The sequence below is a fragment of the Passer domesticus genome, chromosome 6 (genome assembly GCF_036417665.1).
Source record: "Passer domesticus isolate bPasDom1 chromosome 6, bPasDom1.hap1, whole genome shotgun sequence".
Classification (NCBI taxonomy): Eukaryota; Metazoa; Chordata; class Aves; order Passeriformes; family Passeridae; genus Passer; species Passer domesticus.
In genome coordinates this window covers 48356964-48384942 of record NC_087479.1, presented here as the reverse complement: position 1 = coordinate 48384942, position 27979 = coordinate 48356964, and the positions used below count along the sequence as shown (strand labels likewise).

Below are 27979 nucleotides of genomic sequence, written 5' to 3'. Positions count from 1 at the left end.
ACTATTTTAACTGAAATTGTATGATCAGCACTCAATCCCCTGGCTGTGGCCTCCCAGATCTTTGCTTTACAGAGAACAATTTGCTTTCAGTTGCGGTTTACCCAGACAGATTTCACTGCAATGCCTCTCTGATCCGATAGTGCAGAATTGCAGGGTCTTTTTTTTTGGGCAGAGATCTCTCTTGGATTGGTAAGTGACGCAAAGGTTGCAGAGTCCATCCTGGTGCCTTCAGACGGTGGTGGGCCAAATATTGCCCTCTCTACTTGCACATCTCTACTGACAGGAATAGTCTGCCCACGTGGAACCTTGGGACTGCTGTTCATACACATCTTGTCCTCGGAAATGTGATACCAATCTATTGCACAAAGACTGCAAAAGAATGGCACTGGTTTTTTTTTTTTTTGCTTTATAGAAGATAGTGTTCCCTCAGTGTGATAGATACCGAACACGACTTTTGCTCGGGCTGCAAATAGCAAATTACTTAATCATCAACTATTTAAGTACCTGTTTGTTTTGTCATGAAGTGAAACTTGCGAGCAAGATCGTATTACACGTAAAGTGGCTTCTTGCATCCTAAATAATAATCCTCAAGTAAAAACAAATTAAAGTTAGTCCCAGGGTCACTTTAGTAAGTCTGAGCTGATGCATTCCACTATCTCGTATCCCACATTAAATGTTCTTTGCCTTGTCTTTGTGCCAACACCAACATTTGCAGCCTCTGAATGACCTTGGCAGAAGGATGGGGATGGGGATGTAAGCTGGGAGGGACCCAGTCCTGGGAGGGCACAGGAGCCATTACCAGCCACGGGCAGCAGGAACAGGGCTGCAAGGTACAGCGAGCCCTGCAAGGGGGAGAGGTTTGCTAAAGATCTGTGGTCTTAAGATGGAGATGATGGGAAAGGTAAAGAAGGCAATTGTGAAACGGGAGAAGCCCCTGAAAAGGAAAAAGCACAGAAACATAGGGTAGTGGAGACTCAAGGTGGAGGAGAAAGAGTGAAACTCCGCAGGGGACTGTGCAAGAAACAGCGATGTGAAAGGAAGGGCAGGAGCAGGAGCGGCAGGTGGGAAGCCAGAGGAAGGGAAGGGAGGAGAGAGGCCGTGGCTGGGGTGTGCGGGCACAGGCAGGGGACCAGGTGTGTGGAGCGGGAGCCGAGGCGGGATGGGCCTGGCAAGAGCGAGGGCTGCAGGGTGCGCTGGTACGGCCGGAGCCAGCTGAGCGCGGGAGCGAAGGACGCGGTCCCGGAACGCGCGCCCGACCCGGGGCTGCCGGGGAGCGGGCGCTGGGCCGGCCCTGCTCCCCGGGGCCGCCGGGGAACCCGCCCGCTGCGGCCGCCCCCGGGGAGGGGCAGCGGCACGGCCCGGCCTCCGCCGGCCGCGAAGGGCGCCCGGCCGGGGGGCGGAGGCGCCGCTGACGCCGCCGTGGCCGGGGCCGAGCGAGGCGCTCGCCCTGCCGGCAGCGGGCCCGGGGCTGGGGCCGCCCGCTCCGATCGGCGCCGCCCGCCCGGGCGGGTCCGGGGCCGCCCCCTCCTTCTCCCCGCAGCGCATTCGCCGCGGGGCCCCTCTCCTGTGACGTGAGCGCCGCCTAAAAAGCGCCCCGGCAGGCGGGCAGGGCACGGGCTGGGCAGCGGCCGCAGCGGCGACAGCGACAGCGGCGACAGCAGCAGCAGCAGCGCGCCCCGCCGACATGGTGTCCCCCGTCACCGTGGTGAGTGCGGGCCGCGCGGCGGGCGGGCGGCGGGGCCCGCGCCCCCTCCCACGAGCTCCCGGCCGCTGTCCCCGCTCCCGGCCGCTGTCCCCGCTCCCACCCGCTCCCCGGGCGCTCCTGTCCTCCCGCCGCCTGGAGCCCACCACTGGCGGCCGCCCCCGCGATGCTCACCGCGGCCTCCCGCGGCAGCTGTTGCTCCAGCGGTGCGCCTGCCCGGGCGGCTCTCCGCCGCGTCCTCCTCCTGCCGTGTGTGTTTTTGAAAACATCCGCGGTACATCTGCTCTACGTGCACTGCATCTGCTCAGAGCGGCGCTGCCCCAGCTGCCCTGGGCTCGCGTCGCGGCAGTGCCCGGCAGCATCCTCCTGTCCCCGCGGCCCCCCTTGCCCTCGCAGGCACCTCTGCCTCACCACCCGCAGGTGCTTTGCTGTCCGGGTCCTGGTTTGAGCTGAGGCGTGTGTTGACTCGCGTGTGGGGCAGACCTTTCCATAGGTTGGGTGACCTCTCGCTGAGACCTCGTCTCGTCTGCAAGTCTTTCCACCACCTGACGACATGGGACTGGGATTGGTGTCACCTGCCTGTCTCATGGGGTGTCACGATGCTTAATTAACGTAACCAGCAATAAGGTAGCAACTCGCTGCTGTCCTGTCAGTAGGTGATGTGTGCAGCAGAACTCTTGGATTGATGGAACCAAGCTGGTAACGGAAGGAGCTGTGGCTTGTGCCAGCAATGCGAGGAACTGCCCCTGCAGGTGAACAGGGGCTGTTTCAGTGCTGAAAGAACTGCCGGGACAGCAGAGAAGCTGCACTGTTAGACATGCTGCTTTGCATGTTCGCCTTTTTAGAAAGTGAGGGATTTGTTGGAATACCCCAGCAGACTTAACACATGCTCTAAGGATAACTGTTGGTGGTAAAGTTTCCTGGTGCTTTGCTGCAATGCTGAACACCTACTGCTGGTATCCTTGTTCCCTGTGGATCCATTCCCATCTTGTTTTGAAATACTTTGATTAAGGGCCAGGGTATTGCAAACTCTCTGGCAGGTAGAAATCTTGTCATGATCTTAACTCACAAAGCTGGTGTTCAAAACTTTTAAATTGCTTTGCCAGTTCTGCACTGCAGGCTGTATTTTCTGTTAGTTTGGATGAATTTTCTCCCAGTTATTAACGTGTACCTGGTAAGTTCATCAGCAGCCTGGGGATGACTTTTATCTCTAGAGACAGAGGGAAGTAGCTTGGAAATTATAACGTTGTACTGCCAAACATTCTTTTTTTGGTGTTTTTCCAAAACAGTTTAAAAGGTTTGGTATCTTTGTGCTTCTGTGCCACAAACTAAATTTGTCCTTCAGTAATGCTTTTGGTTATAGTAAATGTTGTATGTGTATCTTGGAAGTAAAATCTCATGCTGGGACGGTACTGGAATGGCTCAGAAACTGACAGGATTTGTTTCACAGTTTGCAGAAGGCTGTACTTGGTTGTTGTGATAATGCATCCAGGGAGGTCTTGCAGCGTGTTATTTCAACCCAGTTTTGAGGCAAATGACTAAAGCACGAGTACGTGTTGGGAAGGGTGTACAGAGTTCAGACCGGAAGGCTTTGGGAAGGTAAACTGGGGGGGGAATTGAAAAAAACCTTTATTTTCTCACGTGCCCTTTTGACATGTAACAAAGCACATTTCTGCTCTGGCTGTCTCCTTGACACGTGAACAATGTACTTCTCCAAGGCAACTAATGCAGGTGTGAAACTATGGGGAGCTGCAGGGATGCTAAGACTGGGAGCTGTGACCAGAGCTACAGCTATGTGCCATTGCTGTGGAGGTGAGAGGGGACAGCAACTGATCCTCCACAAAGCTCACAAAAAAAAAGAGCTGCAAGCCTTCAGTGTTCTGAGGAGCAGTTTTTTGCACCTCTCCATCAGTGGTTGTCACGTTGCTGTTGCTCTGAAGGAGAGCACAGTGCTGATCCACGCCGGCTGTCCCACAGCTGGGAAGGGTGGCTGGAATTGCTGTCACACAGCAGCCTGTGCTGCCCAGGAGCATGGTGTGGCCCTTGCACAGCTGGGGGTGAGGAGCAGGATGGCTCTCCAGCTGGTGGGCTCCCTCCAGCAAGTCTCTTGCTGAAGGGAAGGGCAGTGGCCATCCGTCTGGCTACAGCTGGGTGCTCGCCTTGGGGCCCAGCCTTCTCTGTACTGCACTGCCTTTGCACCAGGTCTTTGGGGCCAGCGTGGATATTGCTGCCATGACATGATGGGGAGATTCTCTGGAGGGGCAGCACCTGAGGCATAATCAAATTAGCCAGAGGAATTGATTTGTCTGTAGTGTATGTCCTCTCCCAGCATACTGCAGCATCAGCCTCAGTGGGGAGAACACCAGAAGAGCACATCTGAGAGTGACAGGATTTTTCTTGCTGCTCTCAAAGTGATGGCCTTTGTACAATACTGCAGCAGGTGGCCCTGGCTGCTTACACACAACCTGCTCTCCTGCATCTCCCCTTCTTTTCCTCTTTAGGACACTTTTTAACAAGAGTCAAAACCCATGAGCTCTAAGTCTGCAAGTCTGCTGTGACAGCAGGAAGGAACCACGCAAGGAGGCATTGTCCATGGAGAGGATCAAGCCAGGACTGCTTGTTTGTGCTGGCTGCCAGGTGTGCATCATTGCCTGGAGGGCTTGGAATGTCCACCCAGTGCACACAGAGAGACCACAGCATTGTGCAGAGCTCGTCAGGCTGTGGTCTCTGATGCTGCACAGTTCATGTGCTGAGCAGGGAGCATGCCCACAAATAAACAAGTCTGGTGCCAAAGTACCTCTTAACATATTGTGCCAGGTCCGCAGTTGGGATAAAGCTCTGGAGTCCTGCTGATGTTAGAGTCTAGACATGCATGGCACTGGACTGTGGCAGGGAAGATGCATTTGTCTGCCATCCTGTTCCATCTGGTGAGCGATGCTCACTGTGGTTGGAAGTCACCTTGGAGGGAAGCTTTCACTGCTTACTCTGCTAGGCAAGCAGGAGTGTCCTGCTTCAAAATTGTTATTCTTGATACTGCTCTGGTTAAGAGCTGTTTTTTCTGCATAAAGCCATGTGGGCTGAGAGCCTGCAGCTGAAGCACAGTATTGATAAATAAAATGTTTTCTCTGTGAATATGTGAGGTTTAATTCCATTTTTGTTCAGTCATCACCAGTCCCACCTTAATAAAAGAGCACTCGTTAGTGATTTTTGTCCAGCACCCCACACACCCAACACTGTAGTCTAAGTAGTTTTTAATGTGAGCTTGTGGGAGATAGCTCTTGCCCTAAGGACCTTTCTGCCCAGCAGGCACCATGATTGCAGGAGCCACAAGTGTGCAGGAGATGAGCCTGGAGACATGCAGTCATTCTGACATTTACATAATGTTCCTTGCTCAAAGGGACCCTATTTGTCCCTGAAGTTAGGACTAAACTTAGTGTAGGGCTTCACAACACTTTGAGGAAAACAGGGCATGGAAAATACAGATATTAATTGGCTGAGGGTAGATCTCTTTGAGGGGACGTTATAGATGATATCAGTGTGTCTTTTAGAGCAAGATAAACAGGCGCTCTCATCCCTACAACATTCTCTCCACACCGGACTTTTACTTGACCTAGCACAGCCTTCTGTTTGGGAGACAGGTGAAACACCCTTTGGGACAGATTATTGCCCAGAATCCATATCTTAACACTCCCCATCCCTTCCCTTTTGTCCTGTGGTCTGTTTCCATCTTTAAACAGAGATAGCTGGGTTGGGAAAGGATATCTTGTTTTGACTGCATGAAGGAAGTGGAGCCCTCAGCCCAGTCCCTTCTGGGTGGGAAGCAGTAGCACCCTCCTGAGAGCAGCCCTTGTCAGCCTCGGGAAAGATGCAGGATGTCACTGGCACAGAGTAGAAAAGTGACTTGCAAAAACTGGGCAAAATACCTGAAAGGTACAGCCTGGAAAGATATTCACCAGCAAGAAATATGGAATTGGGCTGAAGGCCTGGGTGGGTATCATTTGTGTTTCTGAACAGGGGCCAAACCACAGTGATCAAGATGACTATGGAAACCTGATGTAAATCATGTTGTTTAGGTACTCTGCACTGTGGGCAATTGTAGCAGTAGTAGGTCGAAGCATAGTTTTAAAGGTTTAGTATTAGGAAGGGTGCTATTAGGATCCTCAAACTTCTGCTGAGAACAAAAAAGCCAGATCACACTGGAACTATGTCAGCCTTTACTTCTTATAGAGAGAATGTATTGTTTCTGCATTAATGAATGAAATGTTAGCAACTATCTGAGTTAGAAGTAACTCTTATGGTTAGTTTTGCTTGTTCTCTGTTTCTATGCAACATTGATGCTTTCATTGTAATTTCCCCCATTACTTAAATGCATCATAAATTGGGATTTTATTATGCAGGAGCTTGTAGACATTTATATACTGCATAGACAATTATGGAAATATGGCACTACTATAAAAACCAAGCCAATATAAATGAAAGATAGAAAATATTTCTAAGCATCTGAGCTCAATCAAAAAAGGAAGGGAATAATCACCTTGGGAAAGCTTAGCTGGATTTTAGTAACATTTATGTCAGTCCCACCTTTTGGGAGAAGCCTAGAAACTTTGGTCCTACTGAGCAAAAAAGCTGTGCTGCTTTATGCCAGCTAAAGCCCAGGCATAGTGTTACATGCCACGATTTATTTTTTCAGACTGAACTTGCGCATTCTTGCTGTGACATTGACATTCTTTGCTGGAGCTGTTGCTAGGGGAGGGTGGGCTAGTGGAGCCTGCAGAGTGCAGGCTTCTCTCACGCTCTTCCCAGTGCCAGGGAGGGAGCATTAAGCAGGCAGTGCTGATCACTGCTGCAGGCAGTGCTGTGGATTAAAGGCTTCATTAACCCAAGTGTATCACTCGAGGCACACGCGTCTGTTGTTGAAAGTGTGCCCTGAGCATTCAGATAGTGGGTGCAGCTCAGAAGTCTGTACTTACACGTAATTCCTCTGAAAGGACAGAGATGCACTTCTTCCGTTCTCTTCTCTTGTCCAAGTATGTCTATCCAAAATACGCTGCGTGCGGCAGAAGAGCTAAAGTTATCTTCTCTGTGGGTAACTTCAGAGTGCTGAGGAAATAATAATTCCAGTGAAATTAGACTCTTAGAAAAAGATGGCATCAGGAACCCATCTTCTGCTAGCATGTGGAAACTCTTGAACAGCAAGAAGACTATTACTTACATAACTCCCTTCCCTCCTGGAGGCCCAAGTGGTTATTATATCACCACTTAATTTTTCTACTGTCCTTCATGTCACACAATGCCCAGCAGACTTGTCATTACAGCAGAGATGTAGATTTTGCTTACTGTAACATACAGAAAATGAGGATGATGGTTGTTCCTTATTCTAGCCTGCTTGTGCCCTTCCTATACCCATTTCTTACACTGCCATAATCTAAATAGCATTTCAGGTAATGACAGGTTTCTGTGTGACAAATGTGTCAGTCGGGAGCATCCCTCCATATAATGCTGGATGTGAACAAGTATCCAGGTGACACAGCACAGAAAACTGTGTCTAGGTGTTTACACACCCCCAGAGCTGAAAATCAGTAGATGGGCCGGACAAGAGCTTTCCTGAAGATTTCAGGTGTGCTGGGCTGCGAAGGATTTCAGACACCAGCAGGGCCCAGGGGCTCACACCGCAGCCTCTGACTCAAGAGTTGCACAGATGCAGTTTCTCTCTCTTATTTCTCAATAAATGCAACTTGGGTCTCTTTTTGTGTTAAGTCAGTGTTGCAAGGCTGACTCTTGTATTGCAAATACACCTGTTAGTGAGGATAGTGGCTCTTTTGATTCACCTCGCTGCATTCCTATGGAAATGCCTTGTTTGTACCAGCAAGCTAGTCTTCTCCCAAAAACTAACTTCTGTAGATTGCTGCAAGACATGTTCTTGCCAAAACTGAGAAAAGATGAGACAACCCTTGTTACTGAATTGGCCTTGAGACTTTTGTCAGGTTTGAACGAATGGTAAAGTTTAATGTTTTGCTTCTCACCAGACCCCAGCTTTGGAGGCAGATATGGCATCAGTTGGCATCAGGCATTAAATTTCCTGTTATTTATCAAAATGAGTGCCTTTCTGCTGGTTGCAAGTAGTCTCTGATTGAATCATTGCTTGAGACTGAGGGAAGTTTGACCTTAAGCCAGCTGCTCATTTTTTAGCACACTCTAGGCACACCAGACAGATCCTCATATTTACATGTCTCCCATGGGTTCAGCAGAACTGGGCTGAGGCCATGGCTTGGCTACCGTATGCCTATTTGCCTGTGTCTCTGATTTTGTTAGGGTATGGCTAGCAGTGCTGACTTGCTCTCCGTTGCAGGAGGAACTAAGCAAGTTTTGTGGCTTTCCCCTGCAACCCTGATACAAAAGGAGTGTGATGACAAGGTTATCACTTAATTGATGTTTTAATTGACGTTTCCACTTTGCTTGGTTGCATCTCTGGATTTGCACCCTCAATATAAAGGGCATAATCCTGGTAAGCAGCTGCACACTCATTTGTAAGTGTGGTCTGCATTTGTTTATGCAGCTGGATTACAGCAGGGGTTTTACCAATAAAAGCCTTGGTGCATCAGTGTGAGTCCGGGTCACAGCATCTTGACACAAGAATGGATATTGGAAGTAACATCTGTGGCTCTGCTATCATCCTTTGACCTCAACACCCTCCTGTCTCTTAAGCATATTGTTCCCATGATAACATTGAGGAGGGCTGCTGCTTTTTTTAAGGTATCACAGCAGCATCTCTCTAAATACATATCTTTATTGGGATTCATTGCTATTTTTCCCTTCTGATTTTCTTTAATATCAGTATTTAACAAGCTTTCAACTTGCAGGACATGATACACAGGTAGAGTAAAGCTTTCATTCATGCCTTCCTAACTGGTGTGAGATAAGCTGAACAGTCTCTCCTGGGTTTCCCAGCACAGCCCTATTTGGTATTACTGCAGCCCCTTGTGAGGATTCAAACAGCAGAAGTCTCTTGTGCAGAGCTGCCAGCTTTCCCAGACACTGGCAGCCGCTTTCCCCTCCTGTTTCAGTTCTTCCTTCCTGTTCCTTTTGCAAAAGCCTCACCTCTGCCAAGCGTGCACCAGTCTGTTGTGGGAGCCAGAAGTGCCTTTTGAATGCCTGAGGCGGTTTCACCCTTGGCGTGTCTTTGGCAATGGCTGGTGGGGCTGGTACAGCCTGTTGGGTGCCACCTGCCTTCTGGGCTGCACTGCTGGCTCTTTGGCTGCTCCTGCAAAGGGCTGTGACTGCACCAGTGCCTGCAATGCCCTTCCTTTAGACCACATTATTCTCCACAGGTTGTAGGTAAAATGACATTTCTCTGCTGAAGAGTTTGCTTCTGGATGGAAGGGTCTCCCTTCCCTCACAAATACCAACCCCTGGTGGCAAAGCAGCATGGGGCAGGGTAGAGCTTTGCCAAGTACCCATTTTTCCTAAGTACATATTCTTCCATGCATCCCTGCTGCCACAGCGAAATGACAGAGAGGCTGGGGCCCTCCAACAAGCACATAAATGTTGCAGTGGGTTGTGGGTGCAAATAATGCTGGAGATGGGAGAGTGCAGGCTGAAGATGGGTTTCTTCAGCCCTGGGAACAAAGCACTCTCTATGCAGATCCCTCTCAGCTATTACCTGGGGAATCAGCCTGCCCTTGGTGCTGACAAGGAAAGAACTAACAGCTCTCCCTGGGGTACTTTGTTTTGGGTTTGTACCAGAGACTGGAGAGAGGCTCCAGTTTTGCCACGCAGCTCTGGGGGCAGATGTCACTGGGTGGCACTTGTCTGTAGCAGGGGATGCTGCTTTTTGCTGTGGCTCTGTGCCTTGCAGCTCGCACATTGGGCTTGCCTAAAACTGCTTCTTCCTGGGTAACAGAAGTCTGAACTCCCTGTCACAGGGAAGTGTGATATAAATAATGATGAGTCTGCTGAGAACAAGTGCTTGTAGTCTGGAAGCCTTCCCCAGGATAAGCTGGGGACACTGATGTAAGCAGCAGAAATTTTTTATCTGGATTCTAGTGTGACAGGCCAAGTAATTGCCCCTTCCCATCCTGACAAGAATTGCCTGGGACAGGTACCAACTGTGCATTTCAGGGTGCTGGCTACCTGGCTCCTGAAATTCCCTGTGGCTTCACAGCCTCCTCCTGATGTCCAGAGTAGCAGTAGGGATATGGCCCCACCTGACCTCACTCAAGAGGAAGGGTGTGTGCCCTTGCTGTGGCAGCGCTGCATCTCTGATGAGCAAAATGAAAAGACGGACCCATTGTGGTTCAGGTTTTTAAGCACCTGCAAGGGGTTCTTTTGTGAGTGTTAACAGCAAAGGAAATGTTTGGAGAGGCTTGCTTTCTGCCACACAAAAAGGAAGATCTGGAATCCCAGGGGGGAAAAGCAATCTTTTCTCTGAGATAAGATGCTTTCAGGCAAATACTATGTTTTTGCTTTCATTTCTGAGAGCCATTGAACTATCCTGAAAGCACTAGTCTATGACAGCCCCTGTAGGCCTGAAGAGACTTTTGAATTCTTGACTAGTTTAGTGTTGTTAGAGCTTAGCAGTGCACATTATTGACCATACTCTCCAAAACTGCTGACAGCTATAGCATTGCTACAGATGTGGAGTCAATCATTACTACTTGCGGGTTAAGAAGAGGTTTTAAAAACAGCCCTGCTTGTGGTCCTGTGGCAGTCTGGTAGACAAGACAGATGATTGGTAATGGAGAAAAAAAGCAAAATCACCCCCAAAGCAAAAATATGTACTTCCAGGCTGAATCTTCAGGGTGAAATGTATTTGTCTGTAATTTTTTATGAGTTAACATCTGCTAAAGAAAGGCTTCACCACCTTGAAGGCTTCCCTGCGGTGCCAGAAAACCAAGGGCAGGTACCCCAGTGACTTTGTAAGGTGTTGGTGGGTGTAGCAGTACCTGACATTGCCTGACCTGATAGCAGTAGCTCTTGGGCAGTGCAGGAAGGTCCCAGAGATGTTGTTGTGTAGCTCATTAGCCAAGCTAACAGGATTTCATCTTCTATTCAGTGCAGGAGATAACTTTTATGGATACTGTAACTTCCTTAACTGCTGGAGGGAACACCGTGGTCCAGTGTCTCAAGATAGCTCTGGGCAATGTCAGGGTTTAAAAGCAAGAAGTAGGAGTGGGCTCCTCTTGCAATCTGTGGCACAAGCAGTGCCCTGAGCTGTGAGATGATTTCCTTGGCTCCAGAACCTCCTCCATCTACCTTAGGCTCCTAAGGGACTGTTCCCTCACATTTCCAGAGCCTCCTACAAGGAGTCTTTTGAGGGCAAGACTCCAGTTTCCCATTTGTGACTTTTTAACATACCAGCTGTCTGCAGATGCATGTTTTTTATCTCATGGGTGTAGCAGCAGAGAGCTGCCATGTCCAAGAGCTCTGAGGTCACAGTGGCTGCTGAGCCAGCCTGGCCTTGTCAGCAGCCCTGTGAGCGTGGTCAGCGTGACTGCTCAGCACCCAGCGTGTTTTACATTCTTCTTCCTTAAGCACCTGACGACAAGACGGGGCTGCTGTTTTACTTACACTGCAGAAGTGGTGTCTGCAGCCTCATGTCACTGCCACTGCCACAGCCTGAGAAGCCTCTGAAGGAGTGCTCCCCAGCTCGCCTGGCACAAGCCAGCCCATTTTTGATGCTCAGCTGGGTGGCCGAGCCATGTCCCGTGGTGCCCGGGCGTGCTGCCTCTCTGCGGGGGCTCGAGCTGCCATTCCACCTGGGAGAGGCTGGCACAGGCAAACAGTGCCCTGCTGCCAGGCATCTGCAGGGAACCTCGTGCTGCAAATTTCCTCCCTTCTCTCTGCACCTGAGGGGCAGTCGCTCATCTGGAAGCACCCGCGGTGCTGATGGGTTTTCATCCCCTCTGTGGTTAATCTGGAGATTTGGTTGAGTGTTAATGTGACTTTGGGTGGTGAAAATAAGTTTTGTTGTGGTTCCTTTTCCTGCATGCAGCTGTGTCTGGAGCAGCCCAGCCATGCACAGGGGCCCTTGTTAAATGCCAGTTTGATTGATCCTCACCCACTGCCTGCTCCTCTGTGCCTCCACCAAAGGGCGACTTTTCTGGTGCCAAGAATTTGTGAAGCAATATAGCTGAGCTCACCACCCAAGAACTGTGAGTGCCTCTGCCAATTTTTTAATTGTATTTTTCTGGCAAATAGCCATAGCTTGATCCTAAGAAAAAGAAGTCAAGTATTTCTAGCTTTCAACCCTGTGTTGGTCTGTTGTGGAGCAAAGCTTGGAAGTACAGCTGGACCTTAGTTTGTTTAACTGAAGTGGGGAAGAGAGCACCCAGACTGCTGGGGTAGTGGGAGGAATTATGGAAGCCAAGAAATCAGCCCTATTTCGCAGGAGTTTAAGAGTTTAAGAGACCCTGGGGATGGAAGAGCTGCCTTGGACATTCATGTGTCTGAGCTGGGAGGATGGTCCTTTTGCAGGCTGGAAGTGTTCAGGCAGAGTCCTGTTACTTTTGATTTGTGCGGAACAACAGAGGCTCCTGTCAGACGAATCCATGATTTTTTGACCCCTTGCAAACAGGTCTGACTGAACAGCTGAGCATGAGGTGAGGTTCAGTGCATTACCCTTGTGGAAGAAACAGAGGCCCTGGGTTATGCTGGGGAGTGCCAGAAGATGCAATAAAGACCTGGCAAAACTCATTGCATGGCATAAGCATGATGGAGATGGGATTATCAGCATGCAAATTCTCTCACATGCAAAACACGTACCATCTTCTGGGTGATTTATTTGCTATTTCACAAATCTGTTTTAGATGCAGCCTCTACAGTCTTGCCTCCACTTGAGGGGAGGAGGGTTTATCTATCATCCTGAATTTCCCGCAGCATGTGGAGCCTGTTCAGGAGGCATCTGCTTTGGATGCTTGGCCCTTGGCATCTCCAACACAAATAAAACCCCTCTTATTAATTGCAAAAATATGTTGCATCAACACAGTATTTCAGGCAGGTTGACTGGCTGCTTCAGTAACTCTTCACCACCTTCCATAACTACCACTTATTTTCAGAATTTATTCAGGAGCAGCTTGGGACATGTACAAGCCAGTACCTTCCTTGACAAATGGCAGTAGGCAATAACTTGTTCCCCAGGAACATGTTTGTTCCTGCAGGAGAGCAGAGCTGGAGAGCCTTGCAGAGAGCCACATATTCTGGACAGTGAGAAACAAGGGCCATGGGCTTGCAGTGGCAGCAAACATGACAACAAAGCCAAATAAATGTTTACTGGCACACAACTGGGGGTGAGAGCTGTTGTCACAGTAGGGGAGAACCAAGGCAGGATCCACAATGCTGGATGCCAAAAGCCAGGAGGAGCAGCTCATACACAAAATGGTCCAAGGCTCATGGGAGGGCTGGGTGGAGGACAACAGCCCAGCTTTTTTGGGCCAGTGCACACAGTTGTGCTCAAGTGTTGCTCAGTGGAATGGCTGGGGTATTATTTTTACAGCACTTTTCCTGAAAAGCTGCACTTTTCAGCCCAGTGCAAAGTGGGTGTGAGCCATATCCCCACAGCAGGCTGGCACTCAGCTGGTGTCTGTGCACTCATTTTCATTGCAGGCTGATTTAGGGGGCTTTACAGAGAGAAGAGCATTAGTTGATACTCCACAGTGCAAGGCTTAGGAACAGTGAACTCTGTCCAGCTTTAGCATTTAAATGCAACAAGCTTCTGATGTTCTTCTGTGCCTCGGGTGGAAGATGTCTCCCTCCCTGTGGCTGCTGGATTTGCTGTCCCACTTATGATATAGATACAGACAATTGACTCCAAAATGTTAAAGAAAACCTGTCTTATGAGTGTAGCTGTGCCTCTGTGGATGGGGCTTATACTGGAGAAGAGGAGCCAGATGTAAATTTTTTGGCTTGGTTATGTGCCTGCAGCAGTCAGAACAGGCCATATCCAGCAGTATTTCCAACTGGAGCAGAATGAGTGCAGGCAAAACAAGAAAGGATCCTGTAAACCTGTGAGCCCCTAGAGAGGTGGATATCCAAACCTCCAGAGAGCTGCCAGTGCCAACCACGTTCTGTTTGAACAGAATCACAGAATGGTTGGGATTGGAAGGGACCTCTGGAGATTATCTGGCACAAAGTTTCTTGGTGAGAGTCAAGACACAACTTCCTCCTAGTCTGCCCAAGTCTTGGAGAGTTTCACAGGATTTGGTTGGATACAGATACTTTAATAAATAATATTTCTACTGTTATTCTACAAATACAGAGCTAGTGGCTTTATAGCAGTTTAAACTAGTTTTTAAAGACTCTGAGTAACTTAGTAGCCATAGCAGTTGAGAAAAAGCCCTAAATTATGCTCAGTTTAGAAATTAAAATGTTGGAAATACTGCCTTGATTTTGCATTCAAGATATTTTCTGTACTGCATTTCAGCACAGAGTAAATTAGCAGTGGCAGGAGAAAAGATTTGGGAAGAAAAGTGCAATAGAATTTGTAACAAAATGGCAAAAGTGAGATTAAAGCCATGACAGTAACACACATTAGCAAAAAAGATCTTGTCACCTCTATCATGTGCTTCCTTTTCCAGCCCCATGGTGCAGCCCCATCTCAGATTCTGTCTCTGAGACACAGGGACAAAGGAGATGGGATGTCCATGCAGACAAGAAATAATGTTCCCCTTCCCTGTGGTACAGCAAGTCATCGTGGATTATATGCTTGGCTTTCCTCAAACCACAGCTTCCAGTCATGTTGGTACATGGTTTTCCAATAGCAGTCTTGACTTGTCCTTTAGGTGGCAAATTGCCCCATCACCCCTTTCCAAGCCGCAGCCATGTGGCCAAACAGAGGATAATCCCCAGCTTCACCCTCTGGTTGCCTCAGTTTTTCTTGGAGGACTTTTCCAAAGTATTTCCAGTGCCACTCATGGGGCCCTCATCTTGATCAGAGCCATGAAAGGGGCTCCAGTGAGCTGCAGCATTCCATGATGGGCAAGGGCATGGTTGGAAATAACTCATCTGAAGTATACTTGGAGAAGAAGTGTTAAGAAATAAAGTGTCAATGATGAGAAGCCTGTAGCCCTTCTAGAAGTATGAGATCATTCTTACATGAGAGTGCTGTAACTCTTATGCATGAAAAATTCCTCAATTGTTATTAGGATGGAAATAATACAAACCATTATTCTGAAATAATGCTGTCTGGGCTTGCAAGATTCACATTGAGATAGCGAGAAAAGGTAATTTTAAGCTTACCAAGTAAACATAATTGTTCTGCACAAGTTTTTATCTTAGCTTCAGTAAGGCAAGGTTCCTGGGGAAATGAGAAGTGTAATTAAAACCTGTCTCATAATGTGTGCACACAGGGGAGGGCAAGCTGTGATGGTAATTGTAACTGCTCCTAGCAGGTGTTTTTCTTTTAATATGAGGTATTAAATAAAACCTACCATGTTTACTAACCCAAATACTCTCCTGTATGCTTCTATGCACTCTTTCCCCTACAATACTTGATAGTTCCCAGGCAACCCCAGTACTGTGAGGAGACTACATGGGTTTTTATGACTTTTATTTCAAGTTAATTTGCTGTTTGCTGCCAGACTTTTCCCAGGGAATGCAGACAAGGAGTGGTAAATGGTGATTAATTTAGACAGCCTAAGTAGAGGACTCACGACGGCTCCCCATGTAATACAAGAAAGTTAACGGCTTGCTGATGTCCTTTTGTTAGGGAATTGTGTAGCCTGGTTGTTTAATGGAGTGTTTAAAAATTGTGTTGGCAATAGCCTATGAATAATGTATGATGAAATACCTTACTGCCAAGAAACTGCTGATATGCTGGGGAAATTTCCATCAGATGTGAGAAAAATTTTGAAGGCACTGTCTTCTTGGGATGCCCTTTATTTATAGCCTCACTGCTCCAGAGATTGCATTCCCTTTTTAGATACTGCATGTGAAGATGCCCTCCACTGCCTCTGCCTCTGTCTTCCAACTCCACCTGACTCCATTTGCTTGTGCCCATAAAAGATCCTGAATTTTTATGAGATTAGGCTTTATCACCTGAGCACTGTAAGCATAGAATATTTCCCGTGCTGCAATTTTCACCTGTTCTAGGCATCTGCACCAAGGCATCCAGCATCAAAGGAAGATGGACATTGGTCATGACAATGTCCCATGATGCAGGAAGCAGGAAAAGGGTCAAGGTATTTGGGAAAAAAAAACAACCAAAGACAAGTTGGACTTCACAGTGTGAAATCTGTTTGGATGCCTCTAAATTTTCCCTTATGTCCTCCTCCAGTGCAGGAGGCCTCTGTGTGCTTTGGCTATGAGTAGTGGGAAGTCATTGTGATATGTAGGAAATAAATCTTGCTTCACCAAAAAAATGAGAACACTGAGGGTGAACCCCTGCTTGCAGGGGAGCTCAGGGGGTTGCATTGCCTTAGGTGCAAGAAGAGACAGGCCTCCTGTAAGACTCTGGGACATAGCTCAGGCAGGCACAGAAGCAGTTACAGTCCTTTCCTTTGCTCCTTGTTTTGGCCCTCAGCTCATCTCCAGGAGAAAATAAAATCATAGCTTTGTTTCTCACATGGAGTTTTACCCACCTGCACTGAAATGCAGAAATGTGGCAGGAGGGCAGGTGAACACAATACATATCACTGTGCAGAGTGGTCTCAGCTAAGTGTTTGTCAAGAGCAGACCCAATCTGTAGAGCCTGTAGCTCTGTGCCCTGCCCCTGCTGTGGTTTTGTTATGAGTAGCCCAGTGCTCGTGCTGCATTTTTGTGTCTGTATTTACACAGTAGAGCCCTGAGTCAAAACATTTCCTGCAATATGGGTACTGTATTATTAGAGTATTGCTAGAACAAAGCCACACATGGTTGATGTTGGTATTACTCAGCCGAGGAAGTGACATCCTCACCTGGGAGGTTGATGTGTTGGGTTTTGATGCTTGTGATGCCAACAGCAAGCTCCAGGCATGAGGCTACAGGGCTGGGGAAAGAATGGGTTAGGAGAGAGGTTGTATCCTCGGGGTGATCTGCAATTGTCTAAGCAGGAGGATTTGTGAAAATGGGAGAGAAGATTTGTGCCTTTACTGGCTTGTTTGCTGCTGGGATATATCTGGGCATGCAGTATTTTCACAGCTCCTGGAAAGGTATATTTAAAGGGATTAGCCTAAACACGAGATAGGTTACAAGGAGCACCAGAGGAGATTGACTAATGGCCTAAATGTTTTCAGTGGAACAAATAAAGAGAAAAGGTTCTATAACTTCCTCCAAATCCACCACCCAAAGCCCATCCTGCCAACTGAGAAGTGTTTTCAGCAGAGAGGGTCACAAAGATCTAGGCAGAGAATCATGGTCAAGTTCAACCAGCATTTCTTGGGGTAGAAACACTGCCAGCTGACAGTATATGGAAGAGCAACTTTCAAAGGGAAGGAGCCAGTTGTGTTATGAAGTTTATTTCACTGATGCTTCTGATGATCCTATTAATTCTTGTTTTTTAATGTTTGTTTTCTTTAGGTGAAGAGTGAAGGCCCCAAACTGGTCCCCTTCTTTAAAGCCACTTGTGTCTATTTTGTCCTCTGGCTGCCAACTTCCAGCCCCTCCTGGTTCAGTGCCCTCATTAAATGTCTGCCCATCTTTTGCCTGTGGGTTTTCCTTCTGGCTCATGGGATTAACTTCTTAGTGTCACACCGGAGTGCCAGCCGCATCCTAGCGGGACTCATATTCTCGGCAGTGGGAGATGCCTTTCTCATCTGGCAGGAGCAGGGCTACTTCATTCATGGTGAGTACAGTGTCAGTCCTAAATGGATGCCACAGTGCCCAGCTGTTACCCTCTTTGTTTAGTAATGAGTTGCTGGGCCACATGTTTTGTTTATTCATGTACAGCTTAAGCCCCAGGCACTGGGAAGCACTCATCCCTTCAGTAAAATCCATCATGGTTTGAGGAAGCACATCATGGATGAGTCTTTCTCTTGAGCTTCTCTTGAGGTTAGAGAGGTAATTGGGTCAGGTTAGGTTTCCTGGCATGTGTCATAGCATCTGGGCTTGCTGAAGTTGAGAAGGTGGAATGCCAGATTCCCTGGGGAAGAGAAGGAAATGCTTGTGGCACTCATCAGTTCCCATGAAGCTACAGGAAGTATTTACCTCCTGTGTCTCTGCAGGGAGATCTGTCAGACCTTGCAGTGAGGATTTGGAATGGAACATATTGTGCACAGCTCCTTGGTGGAGAACAGGTGGAGAGGACATTTATGTTTTGATAGACAAGCCCATAGCCTGGGGGAAGCATTAAGTGGATGATAGAAACCAAAGCAGCAGCAATCTTGTCCTACTTGCAGGTTCATCAGTGTGAATCATGCAGCCTGTTGTACAAGACATGTTTGTTTTGCAAAACATTTAAATGGTAGTCAATCAAGGACAAACCTTACTGCAGTGGTTGGTCTTCTCCAGAGAAAGATCCACATCTCTCAGAGCAAAATGAGCTTGGTTTATTTTGCTAGTTTGCAGACTGGAACATAATGATTCAGATTAATCATTTAAAGCCACGTTGAACCTGCCTGCAGCAACTCTCTCCCTGGCCTTGGACTGTCAAAAGAAATCATCAGCAGTTGAGTTCTTCACTGAACTGACTGGTGGGGTTTCTGAAGTTAATTTAAGCAGCACAGGGATTGCACATAACACCCACCATTAACTGGCTGCTGTAACTGTCTCACTGGAAAATGTGATGAGAAGAGGGAACTTTCCTGACTTGTGCTGTTGTCAGATCTGAAAGTCAAAGGCTTTTTTCCCCCCGTCTCATGAGGTTAGTATCTAGTTTTATTCTGGGATTCCCATAAGCTCTTTCTTTACGAGAAGGAAGTGTGTGCAATGCCAGATATGAAAGGCCAAATACTCTGAATCTGGTTTGAATCCTGCTTCCCAAGGGCTTATCGCCATCCCATTAAAAGTTCATGTAAAAATGTTTACTGATTTTGTGGGGTTGGGATTAGGCCCTGAGAATTGGATCTCTCTGGCTGAACCTTGGGCACATTGCTGAGGAGCTCCAGTTTTCTTGAGGTGCCATCCTTTCTGTGTTGAGTGCTGACATTCCCACTGATAGGCCTCTCCCCAACAGGAGTACCTGGCTCAGTTGCCTCAGCCCAACTGGTTTTGCCTCCTGGAGTTGCTCCTTGAGCTATGGCTTGGGAAACATTCAAGGCCCAGTTCTCCCCATGATCATTTTTGTGTATGAACTCTTCTGCACTTCTCCATTCCCGTGTAACTGGTATATCTCTGTGTTTCCTCTCCAAGTTAGTGCTAGAGGAAGGTTAGCTAGTCACAGCAATTCAGCATCTGCTTTAATAATGTGCTTTAATCTGCAAATGAGTCGGGTTTTCAACCCTAGTCTCACAGCCGAGAAGTTTTACTTTGTGGGTTTAGGCACATTTTTTCTTCTTAAGGAGAAGACAAGCTCTTGAAAATCTCAGCCCACTGAGCTGTACCTTCTGTAGGGAAGTGTTAATACTTGCATTTCAGATATAAGCATATAAAGTGCACTGCTCTGTTTCATCCTTCACTTTGCCTGCAAAATGTATTTTCTCCTATTTAAAATTCATCAGGTTGCTGTTGCTGACAACTGACAATATTTTTGACGTCATCAGTTGTGGGAATTTGAAGTTTGAGGAGAGAAGAGGAAATACTGGATAAAAATGTACATTCTTTTCAATTTCTGCAGTTTTTGGACTGAAAAGGGATGGAAACTGGGCTCATTTGAAAAGCTTTTGAGACAATGAGTTTATAAAAGAACACTTGTTCATTACTTTATAGGGAAGTGAGAGCCTGGGAACTTACTCCTGGTGCAATTGACTTTTTTTCATTTTTGCTGTTTCAGTCCACTAATAACACTATTTTCTAATTACTGTCTTACTGCATGTAGAAGATACTTTACAGTGTTAATATCCACCTCCTTTGACACTGCCTCCTTTGCAGGCACTTAGAAACAATTTATGCATTTGGTGAAGGAGACGGAGGAAACCCAGAGGAAGAAAGTGGGAGAAAAGGGCTGATCTCCCTGATGTGGTTGAGAGGACCAAGCTAAAGGCTGAGAAATATAAGAGAAGTGCACCCCCTTCCCTGTGCAGCCATCACAGGTTTCCCTAGTTCCTGGCTTGATTTGTGGGTGCTGAATGAGTAAACTTGGGAGCTGACTCCCTTGTTTGTGACCAGCCTCACCACCTATCATGAAACTCCTGCCATTCCAGTCTCTTTGCCTGCTGCATCCTGTCCTCTCCTCCTCCTCCTTGCTGCCAGATGCCTGCATGAAGGATAACACATTCTTCAGTTCCCTGTTGCAGAATGCTCCATATAATGCCACTGAAGGAAAAAACATTGCTCACTGCTAGGACAACATATCCTTCTTCTGCTTACCACCTCCTAGGGCTCTAACCTTTCCTGCACTATAACGCTATAAAAAACTCTTGTCCTAAATCCCTTTTCAGTTCCTTCAGTGTTCTGTCCATGAGGTACAATAGCTCTGTGAAACATCAGCTTCTTATTGTCCTCTTTTGTGCTTCTTTTCTTTCCCCTTCATGCTGTCCATTTTCTCTAGCCTCACCCTGCAAAACAGATCCCACCAGCCCCCTCCCTCCTGTGGATTTCCTTCTCATCCCACCATGGCTGAGCTCTCAGTGGGTGTCTGATCTGGTCCTCCCCAAAGGCAGGGAGACACTTCCACTTCTTCTTTGAGCTGCCTCAGCACAAGAATAGTAGGATGAAGCAACATCTGCCAGCTGCAGGTTTTTGTGACTGCCTTTTACACCAGAGCATCATGTGTTAAATGTGAACAAGTGTCCCGCTGGAGGACTCGGCTTCCCAGTCCTTTTCTCCATTTTATGCTTTGTAGTTGCATGAAAACTTCCAACTCCTCTAATAACCCTGCCAGGATAAAGCAGGAGAGCCTGCAGCTGCACCATGTGTGGGTCTAGGAACCAGACGCCCGAAGGAGCTGGGCTCTGTTTGTGGCCCATTATCTGCAGTTGTCATGACAGCTTGGAGGCAGCAGCTGTGCCAACACATTGGGACGTATTTTTGTCAAATGGCTTAGTGGCAAGTTAATAACATATGGGCAGCACCTTCCAACACCCACATCTGGCATTTCTCAGTGGTGTTGCACTTCAAAGGGAAGCCGGCATCTCAATTTTCCTGACTGATTCCTGGTAAGGTTCATCTGAATCTCGCAAATAGTCATAAAATTGTTGGCAGATCACATTGGTGCAGTCCCTGAAATATGCTAGCTGCTTCTTTCCAGCTTAGGTTTCTCCCAGCTATGGGCAGAGATGGAGAAGCAGCCAGATTTAGTCCTCAAAGTGCCTTTGGGTTTGTGGCTAAATACAGGCAAGCTTTGTTTTAGGGTTCATAGGGATTAGTGTCTTTTGTCACGTTTTTTCCCTACACTGCTGTGGTTCCAGTCTTCTTCTACATGTGTCTTATGAGCAAAACACTGTGGATAGTTAGAGGGGGTGGTCTTTGGTCTACTTTGTTGCCAACCTTTCACCCAAAGCAGGTGAAGAGGAACTACCTGAAAAACAAGATCAATTAATTCTCCAGCAGCTTAGTTCTACCCAACTTCTCAGCAGAAAGGCTCTCGTCACAACAGAGCTGTACTTGGCTGCAGCTGTAATTGTGCTGGGGCGTTTTTTTAGGTTAGGGGCTTGGTGCTATCTCCCATGTACAGATTTTTGTAATAAAATGGTCCCAAGTGGTCAGTATGGTTATCACCGGTAGTGTTGCTGGTAGGTAACACTGCAAGAAATGTTTTCTTCTGCTACTGACTGCCAGTCACTGATGAAAGGTGCCACTTTGTGTGTCAATGCCTCTTTCCAGGTCTGCTGATGTTCGGCATCACACACATCCTGTACTCTTCAGCCTTCGGCATGAAGCCTCTGGACCTCAAAGCCGGCTTGCTGATGGGCGTCGTGTCCAGTTCCTGCTATGCCTTCCTGTACTCCTACCTCTCGGGTCCGTTCACCTACCTGGTGGCCGTCTACATCGCCCTCATCGGCTTCATGGGCTGGCGGGCGGTGGCGGGCGTGCAGCTGTGCAACGACCTGTGGACGTGGACCAAGCTGTCGGCCTGCGTGGGCGCCATGCTCTTCATGGTGTCGGACCTGACCATCGCGCTCAACGAGTTCTGCTTCCCCGTGCCCTACTCGCGCTTCATCATCATGGCCACCTACTACGCGGCACAAATGCTGATCGCGCTGTCGGCCGTGGAGACCAGAGATGAAGAGGACTTCAGGAAGAGGAGCTAGGTGGAGTGCCAACAGGCTGTGAACACGTGGGTTATATCTCAGGTGCTGTAGCTGCATTCACCCCTGAGAGAGATCTCCATTTCTCTAGGCACACTGGTGATGTTGATTTTGCTTCTTTGAAGCATTACCTTTGGGAATTACATTATTTTTCGTTGGCTTTCTCTGAATACAGCTTACTTCAGTGTGGAGTCCACATCAGAAAGCTTAGACTGTCCCTGCAGTAGTTACTCATTCCACTTTTCTTCCTTGGAAATGTTGTACTACTGCATTTTACTTGTTAGTTTTGAAATTGATGCTGAATGTCTGGGAAGAAGAGGGCTGGTGGAAAGGAGGTTTGGCCATGCACTGTGCTAAAAGGCTTGTTCTTGACTGTAGGCAGACAGGCACAGATCTCTGCTAAAGTCATAGGCAACAATTAATTTAACTGATGTTTGTCTCTTTTTGTGCATTACAGTATGCAAACTGGAGCTATTCCTCTGCTGAAAGGAAGCTTGGAGGGAGAATAAAAAGAGCATATCCAGCTGTGAGCTGAGCTCTGGAGTCAATGGCAGCGTGTGGGGCAGTACCCAGCAGTGGCAGCAGGAGAGCAGAACCCCAGGCTGAGGGCACAGAGCGAGAGGCGTGCTGGCAGTGCTGAGTGCTTTGATTGCAGTGCTCACTGCTCCAGGGCAGGTCTCTAGGTGCAGGTCAGCATTGCTGCCTGTGGCAGAGCTGTAGACAGCAGGAGTTTGGTGGGGTATCAGGGGCATCTCAGTGTTCTCCCTCTCCATGTGCACATAGTTACATGGTGCCTGCAGCCACCAGTGAAATGTAATGGGTACACGAGGAACTTTGGTTTTTAAAGCAGAACTTACTCATTGTCTTAACTTAGTGTATGTCCTAATGATCCTTACTATGGCAGACAGGCATCTAATCTTTATGCCTTTTTTCTCCAATGTCCTAACAAGTAATATTCCATGTACCCATTAAGTTTTAGTAGCACTTCCAGTAGTACTTTTAGTACTGCTGCCTGCAGTATCTTAAACCTTTGTGTGAGCATTTCCTGTGATCAAGGCCTGATTTTGGATGTAGATTGCCACGTTTTGCCAGCTGGTGGAAAACGATCCTCTTTGCAGCACTTCTTTTTTTCATCAGAAAGTCCCTTTTCAGCAGAGCTTCCTGAAAAGCACTGTCCTTTGTGTTCAACACGCCTGCCACTTCCTTCTCAAACTCACATGAACTCACATAAAACCCTGCTAGCTTTTTCCTTGTGTTGTGAGAGGTGCTGAGTGGGTGTCCTGCTCCTCTCCAGCCTCACCTGGTGTGCCTGGCAGGGAATAGACACTGCCTCCCCACGACTTCTCCATCAGAACAAATGCAGCCAGTATTACAGAAATCTGGGTTAACATCCTGACCCCGTGGGGGCATCTGCTGCCTTTCAGACAGGGATCAGAAAGGTCAGCTGCATTATGGAGAGGGAAAGCACTGTAGGTGGCAGAGCCCTGTGTAATCCCTTCCCTTTAATGCTGTTACATAATACTGTCAGTATTCATTCACTGGCATATCGGGGCCTGCCTGGAGTAAACAGCTGAGGGAATTTAGAGCCATAAACCATTTCCATTCATCAGCATTGCTTATCTCCTGGCCATAGATTGAACCCTGCAGCGTAGCTTTCTGCAGATGTCACCTGCTGTTGCTCAGCTTGGTTGTTTGCAAATCTCCTCCTGCAACAAAGTGACCTGGCTGAGAGGAAGTCTAAGCATTTGGGGTGAACCCCACCACCCTCCCAGCAAGTGAGCTAACAGCACACTGCAGTCTTTGAAACCTAGCTCCTTGGCATGGGTCAGCACACTCAGTCCTTAGCTGGCAGTTCTTCAGAGGAGCTCCCCCACATCCTGAGCTTTCCTTTGCTTTGAGGGAAATGCTTGTGTGATAAAGTAAGCTTTATTTAAAAGTCTTGAGTTTTGATTCTCTTTTTTCCCTCTCTAGAAACAAGTAGTCTTGAACTGCCTGAAAATAGCTGAATTGCTTTTCTGTGTGCTTTTTCTTCTCGGCTTGCTTTGCTGTCCTGCTGCTGTACCATCAGCCACTGGATACCTGCAGAAAAGAGTCTTGATGTGTCTCCTCTCCACTGGCCATCAGAGGTGCAGTTTCTGGTGGGAGGGTGGGACAGCAGAAACTTGTGCAGCCCAAGTGGGCAGTTGTTCCCTTGCTGTCCTGGAACAGGTTACCTGGAGTGACCTGGCTGGGACACATTGGCCAGTCACACTGGCTCCATCCCGCTGCTGCAACAGCTTCAGCCTTCCCAGGAACATGAGGCAGAGCCCTCAGCATACAAAGGAGAGTCCTGGTTGGCTTGGAGGTTTGCTGGCAAAGGATCTTAATCTTCAAAATCTCTCTCTGGCTCTGCATTCCTCTTTCTAATCCATATTACTTGAATGAGACCATTTTCCTGGAGGCTCTTTCCTGCTGGGAAGAGACCAGCTGCTGTGGACTGTGATCTGACACAATTTTGAGATGCCTAAATCCTGAGAAGCACTAAGCAGTTGCTGGCAGTCTGTTAAATAACTTTTCCTGGGATTAAAACTGTTCCCTCAACCCCAGCGAGGACAATTTTCACTTTGAAATAGAGCAAGAAAAGGAGTGGTGTTCCTGTGTGACAAATGGTGTTGCTGTTTGTGGGGCTGCCTTTGTGCTCCCTCCTCTTGCCTCTTTGCGCTGTAAAATGGAGGTTAAATCCATTATTCTCCTTTTCAGGAGTACAGGCCTTGAGAAGCACCCAGTCTTTGGCCCAGGAACACTACAGAGGGAATGAAGCCTTCCAGGTGGTGTAGTATTCCTGGCCCCAGGAATTCCTTTTGTTGCTAAGCACAGAGGCTTTCTTTTCACACTGCTGTATCCAAACATCCTTCTGCAAACCCTGTCTATGATCACTTGAGCTTACACACATGGTTTGGTTACTTTCTGTAGTTATCATCCTCTTGGAGGTCCTTTGGCTCTTTAATTGGACATATAAAAGTATGTTTACTTCAGCCTATTTCTGTAGGCAGATCCTCCTTGCACAGAACTCCCAGGGTTAGTCAGAGAAGCTGTGCTAATTGCAACTTGTTTTTAAGTGCTCGTAATGCTGTGTCACAGGGTGATGCTCATGTAGGAAGGGCAGGTCAAGAAGAACAAAGCCACAGAATTTTAACTTTAAGCTTTACTTTTACTCTGTGCTGGATACCTGGCTTCTTACTCCTCTGTACTGAGGCATCTGTAAGACTGACTGGTTTAAGGATTACTCTAACATGGCTTTTGAGTAGAATGCTTGAAGGTCTCATGTTGTCATCAGTGGAGGCAATTTATACATTTTTACACAAGTTTATAAAATTCCCAGGAGGAACTTGGCAGTTTTTAGTGGCTCTTCAAAGTTTTCCAGTCCTGTAGTTTGACACTAACACCTGCACTTTTCATCTTGATATTGTGGTATTTTTGGGAGCTGTTCTGGAAGAAGCAGATCAAAGCAAACAGCAACTGTAGATTTCAGTGGCCAGTGCCTATTTATCTTTGCTTGGTTGCTGCTTAGAGACAGGAGGTCTTTTAAGCAGAGGCATCATAACTGTGTTCTTGGAAGAGGATGAGAAGTTGCCGACTTCTCATGACAGAAATCCTCCTGCCTTTTATCCATGTTTTGCTCCTTTTGTGGCCTTGGGTGAGTCACTTAAAGTTTCTGGGGCCACGTCCACATGTGGTGTATGAGGACCAGTGCAATGCCAAGTTGTCCCGGCAGGGGAGCAGGCCTTCACCCTGTTCTAAAATGGAGATATTACCCCTTACCTACCTCACAAGGATATTGTGAGAATTGATGCTCATACAGCACTTTGAAGATGTCAAGTGCTATGTAAGTCACAAGTATTATCCAACTTTAATGTTAAAATTGCTTTTAAGATCTGCAGGACTTCTCTTAAAACATGGAATGTGTGACTGCCTTTTCAATTTGCATCAAATAGAAAAAAATTGCAAAATACTTATTCATGCTGGTTAACAAGATGGGCTCAGCTACACTTGAACTCTGAGGGAGGTTTAGCTTAAAAATCTGAACTCTCTAATTTCAGTTTTGCAAATGATTTTTAGTTCTTGTAAAACCCTTGACCAAATTCTTAGCTGTGAACCTTGCATCCAACTTTTGCAGTCTGGTCTTGTCCCTCACTGTTAGCTAGAGTAAATATAATCCAGCCAAAACAGAGTGCCTCACAGTCTGCTGTGGCTTTTGAAAAAGCTGGAACAGAAAATGAAGTCATTCTGTTCAATTTTCAGTCTGCAGAAGGTCAGCTGGGTTTCATAAAGTAACTTTCAAAGGGATGTTTAATTTCTCTGATTGTAAGTTTCATTGGCTTTAAAATCAGCAGAGCGAGAAAGCCTTGATGGAATCAATAAGGTCGGCACATTCTTCTTGGATTCCTTTTTTTCACCCAAATGAAGGAAGCAGTGGGTTTTGTAGCAAAGGAAGTGCTTGTACCACCAGCCCCTTGGCCCAGAACAAAAGCTGATCTAGAAATACAGCTCTCAACCATCACCGTGTTCTTGACTAGGATAAAAATGCCACTGTTCACTGATCTAAATCTGGACCACAGCTAGAAACTACCTAGTTTTTGTAGCACTAGCTGCTGTACAAACACAAACGAAGGCAAGGAATTACACACCAAGGAATGTGAGAATGTGTGTGTAGATGTGAAATGGACCATTATTTTGAAGCAGCTGCAGTAAAATCTTAATATGAACTCAGAAGCAAACACAATGCAAATTTTTATGGTTTCTTTAAAATATTTGATGGGTTTTAATTTTCTTTGTTTGGAGAAAATTTTCTTAATGTTATTTTATTTTTGCTCTTACTGTAAAGAATACACAATTCTAGACAGACTACAAATGAAAAAAAAGTGGCCAGTTGGCAGGAATGCCAAAACTTCTGTGGTCTGTATTGTTTCTGTGGTGACACTATGCTGCTGTCGGGTGAGCTACTGGAGTGGTGTGATGGCTCAAAAGTGAGGCTGAAGCCCAAGATGCAGGTGTTGAGCCACCAAGACTTCAGTGGGAGCATGACTGGGCCAATTTGGATCAGTCAAAAGACAGAGCATAAGGAAACAAAAGACACCTTTTCCTGACAGAAGAGAAGCAAGAAACCAAAATCAGCCCATTGGGCGATGGTGCTGAATCACTACAAACATTTTTATCTAGACCCTGCTGGTGCAGGTTCCTGCTGGACCAAGCCTTGCTCCTAATTCAGCTGGGGAGGCTTGCTCCAAGCCTATGGTGCTGGCAGGGTCAGGCCAGCAGAACCTGAAGCTTTGTTAAATAAAACTCAAAAAACAGAAGGCAGCAAAAAAAACCCCAAGAATAAAACCCCAAAACCACAAAAAAAAAACCCCAAAAAACCCCCCAAAACCCCCCCCCCCCCCCAAAAAAAAAAAAACCCAAAAAAAAAAAACCCAAGGAAGGAGAAAGCAAATGCCACCGGATAAGTGGTAATTCTGCCTGCCTGAGAATGCAGAGTGGCTGGTCTGTCCTGAACACTAATCTCTATGTCTTGGACCCGTGTGAGTCTCTTGCTCCAGCCCCTCTCCCACACATTCCAGGCAGAGTCACTGAAAATGTGACTGAAGCAGCTGCTCTCCTCGGGGGAGCCAAGCACTTTGCCATGTCTGAAAGTCTCTAGCACTTACTTTCTTTACTGTGATTGTAAAGGTCACCACATGCAGTACAGCCACTTGATCTGGGATCTTTTCTTAACACATTTTTATGCTGATTTTACTATTCTTTGTTTGGAATGTATTTTTTTTCCTCATTTCTTCTGTGTGTAACAGCAATTAAAAATATTAATTTACTCAGTATTTTTACTGTGCAGATACTTCGTCTCCTTGCTCATTTTCTGTTTCTGTCACTGGTTCAGCACAGAATATGAGGTCCCTCTGTGGTGGGCAGCTTTGTGCCACTGTTATACCCTCCAGCATAATTTCTGCTGGAGCTGCTCAGCACCCCACTTAAGCTGACTGTCACAGTC

The 27979-nt window shown here is 47.2% G+C and overlaps 1 protein-coding gene and 1 long non-coding RNA gene across 11 annotated transcripts in view; one reads left to right on the top strand and one right to left on the bottom strand.

Annotated features, from left to right (window-relative positions):
* Nucleotides 1-868: 868 nt before the first annotated feature.
* On the top strand, nucleotides 869-27826 carry TMEM86A (transmembrane protein 86A). 9 transcript variants are annotated; one of them, XM_064425301.1, is made up of 4 exons: nucleotides 1585-1705; nucleotides 4204-4339; nucleotides 17192-17456; nucleotides 21533-27826. In XM_064425301.1, exons 2-4 carry the CDS (start codon nucleotides 4295-4297, stop codon nucleotides 21958-21960), a joined length of 738 nt encoding a protein of 245 aa, XP_064281371.1. In that variant the 5' UTR covers nucleotides 1585-1705; nucleotides 4204-4294; the 3' UTR covers nucleotides 21961-27826. The 9 variants fall into 9 exon arrangements, with proteins under 9 accessions (XP_064281376.1, XP_064281375.1, XP_064281371.1 ...); XM_064425302.1 differs by lacking the exon at nucleotides 1585-1705 and adding an exon at nucleotides 2318-2454; XM_064425300.1 differs by lacking the exon at nucleotides 1585-1705 and adding an exon at nucleotides 2413-2550.
* The window catches only part of LOC135303459 (uncharacterized), a 31354-nt gene continuing 7249 nt past the window's right edge, over nucleotides 3875-27979 (bottom strand). Inside the window, exons 1-3 of one of the 2 annotated variants that reach the window (XR_010364929.1) lie at nucleotides 10660-11124; nucleotides 6915-7038; nucleotides 3875-6802 (exon numbers count right to left, since the gene is read on the bottom strand). This is a non-coding gene — a long non-coding RNA (uncharacterized LOC135303459). Of the gene's footprint in view, nucleotides 6803-6914; nucleotides 7039-10659; nucleotides 11125-27979 lie in introns of those variants that run through there. The other variant, XR_010364928.1, reaches the window with a different exon arrangement.

Excerpts from the sequence above, each read along its gene's own strand:
- TMEM86A (XM_064425298.1), top strand. The coding sequence starts at position 13,041 with ATGCCAAAAGCCAGGAGGAGCAGCTCATACACAAAATGGTCCAAGGCT. Across the intron at positions 13,179-17,191 it reads TGCTCAGTGGAATGGCTGGG|GTGAAGAGTGAAGGCCCCAA; the intron begins GTATTATTTTTA and ends TGTTTTCTTTAG. Across the intron at positions 17,457-21,532 it reads GCAGGGCTACTTCATTCATG|GTCTGCTGATGTTCGGCATC; the intron begins GTGAGTACAGTG and ends GCCTCTTTCCAG.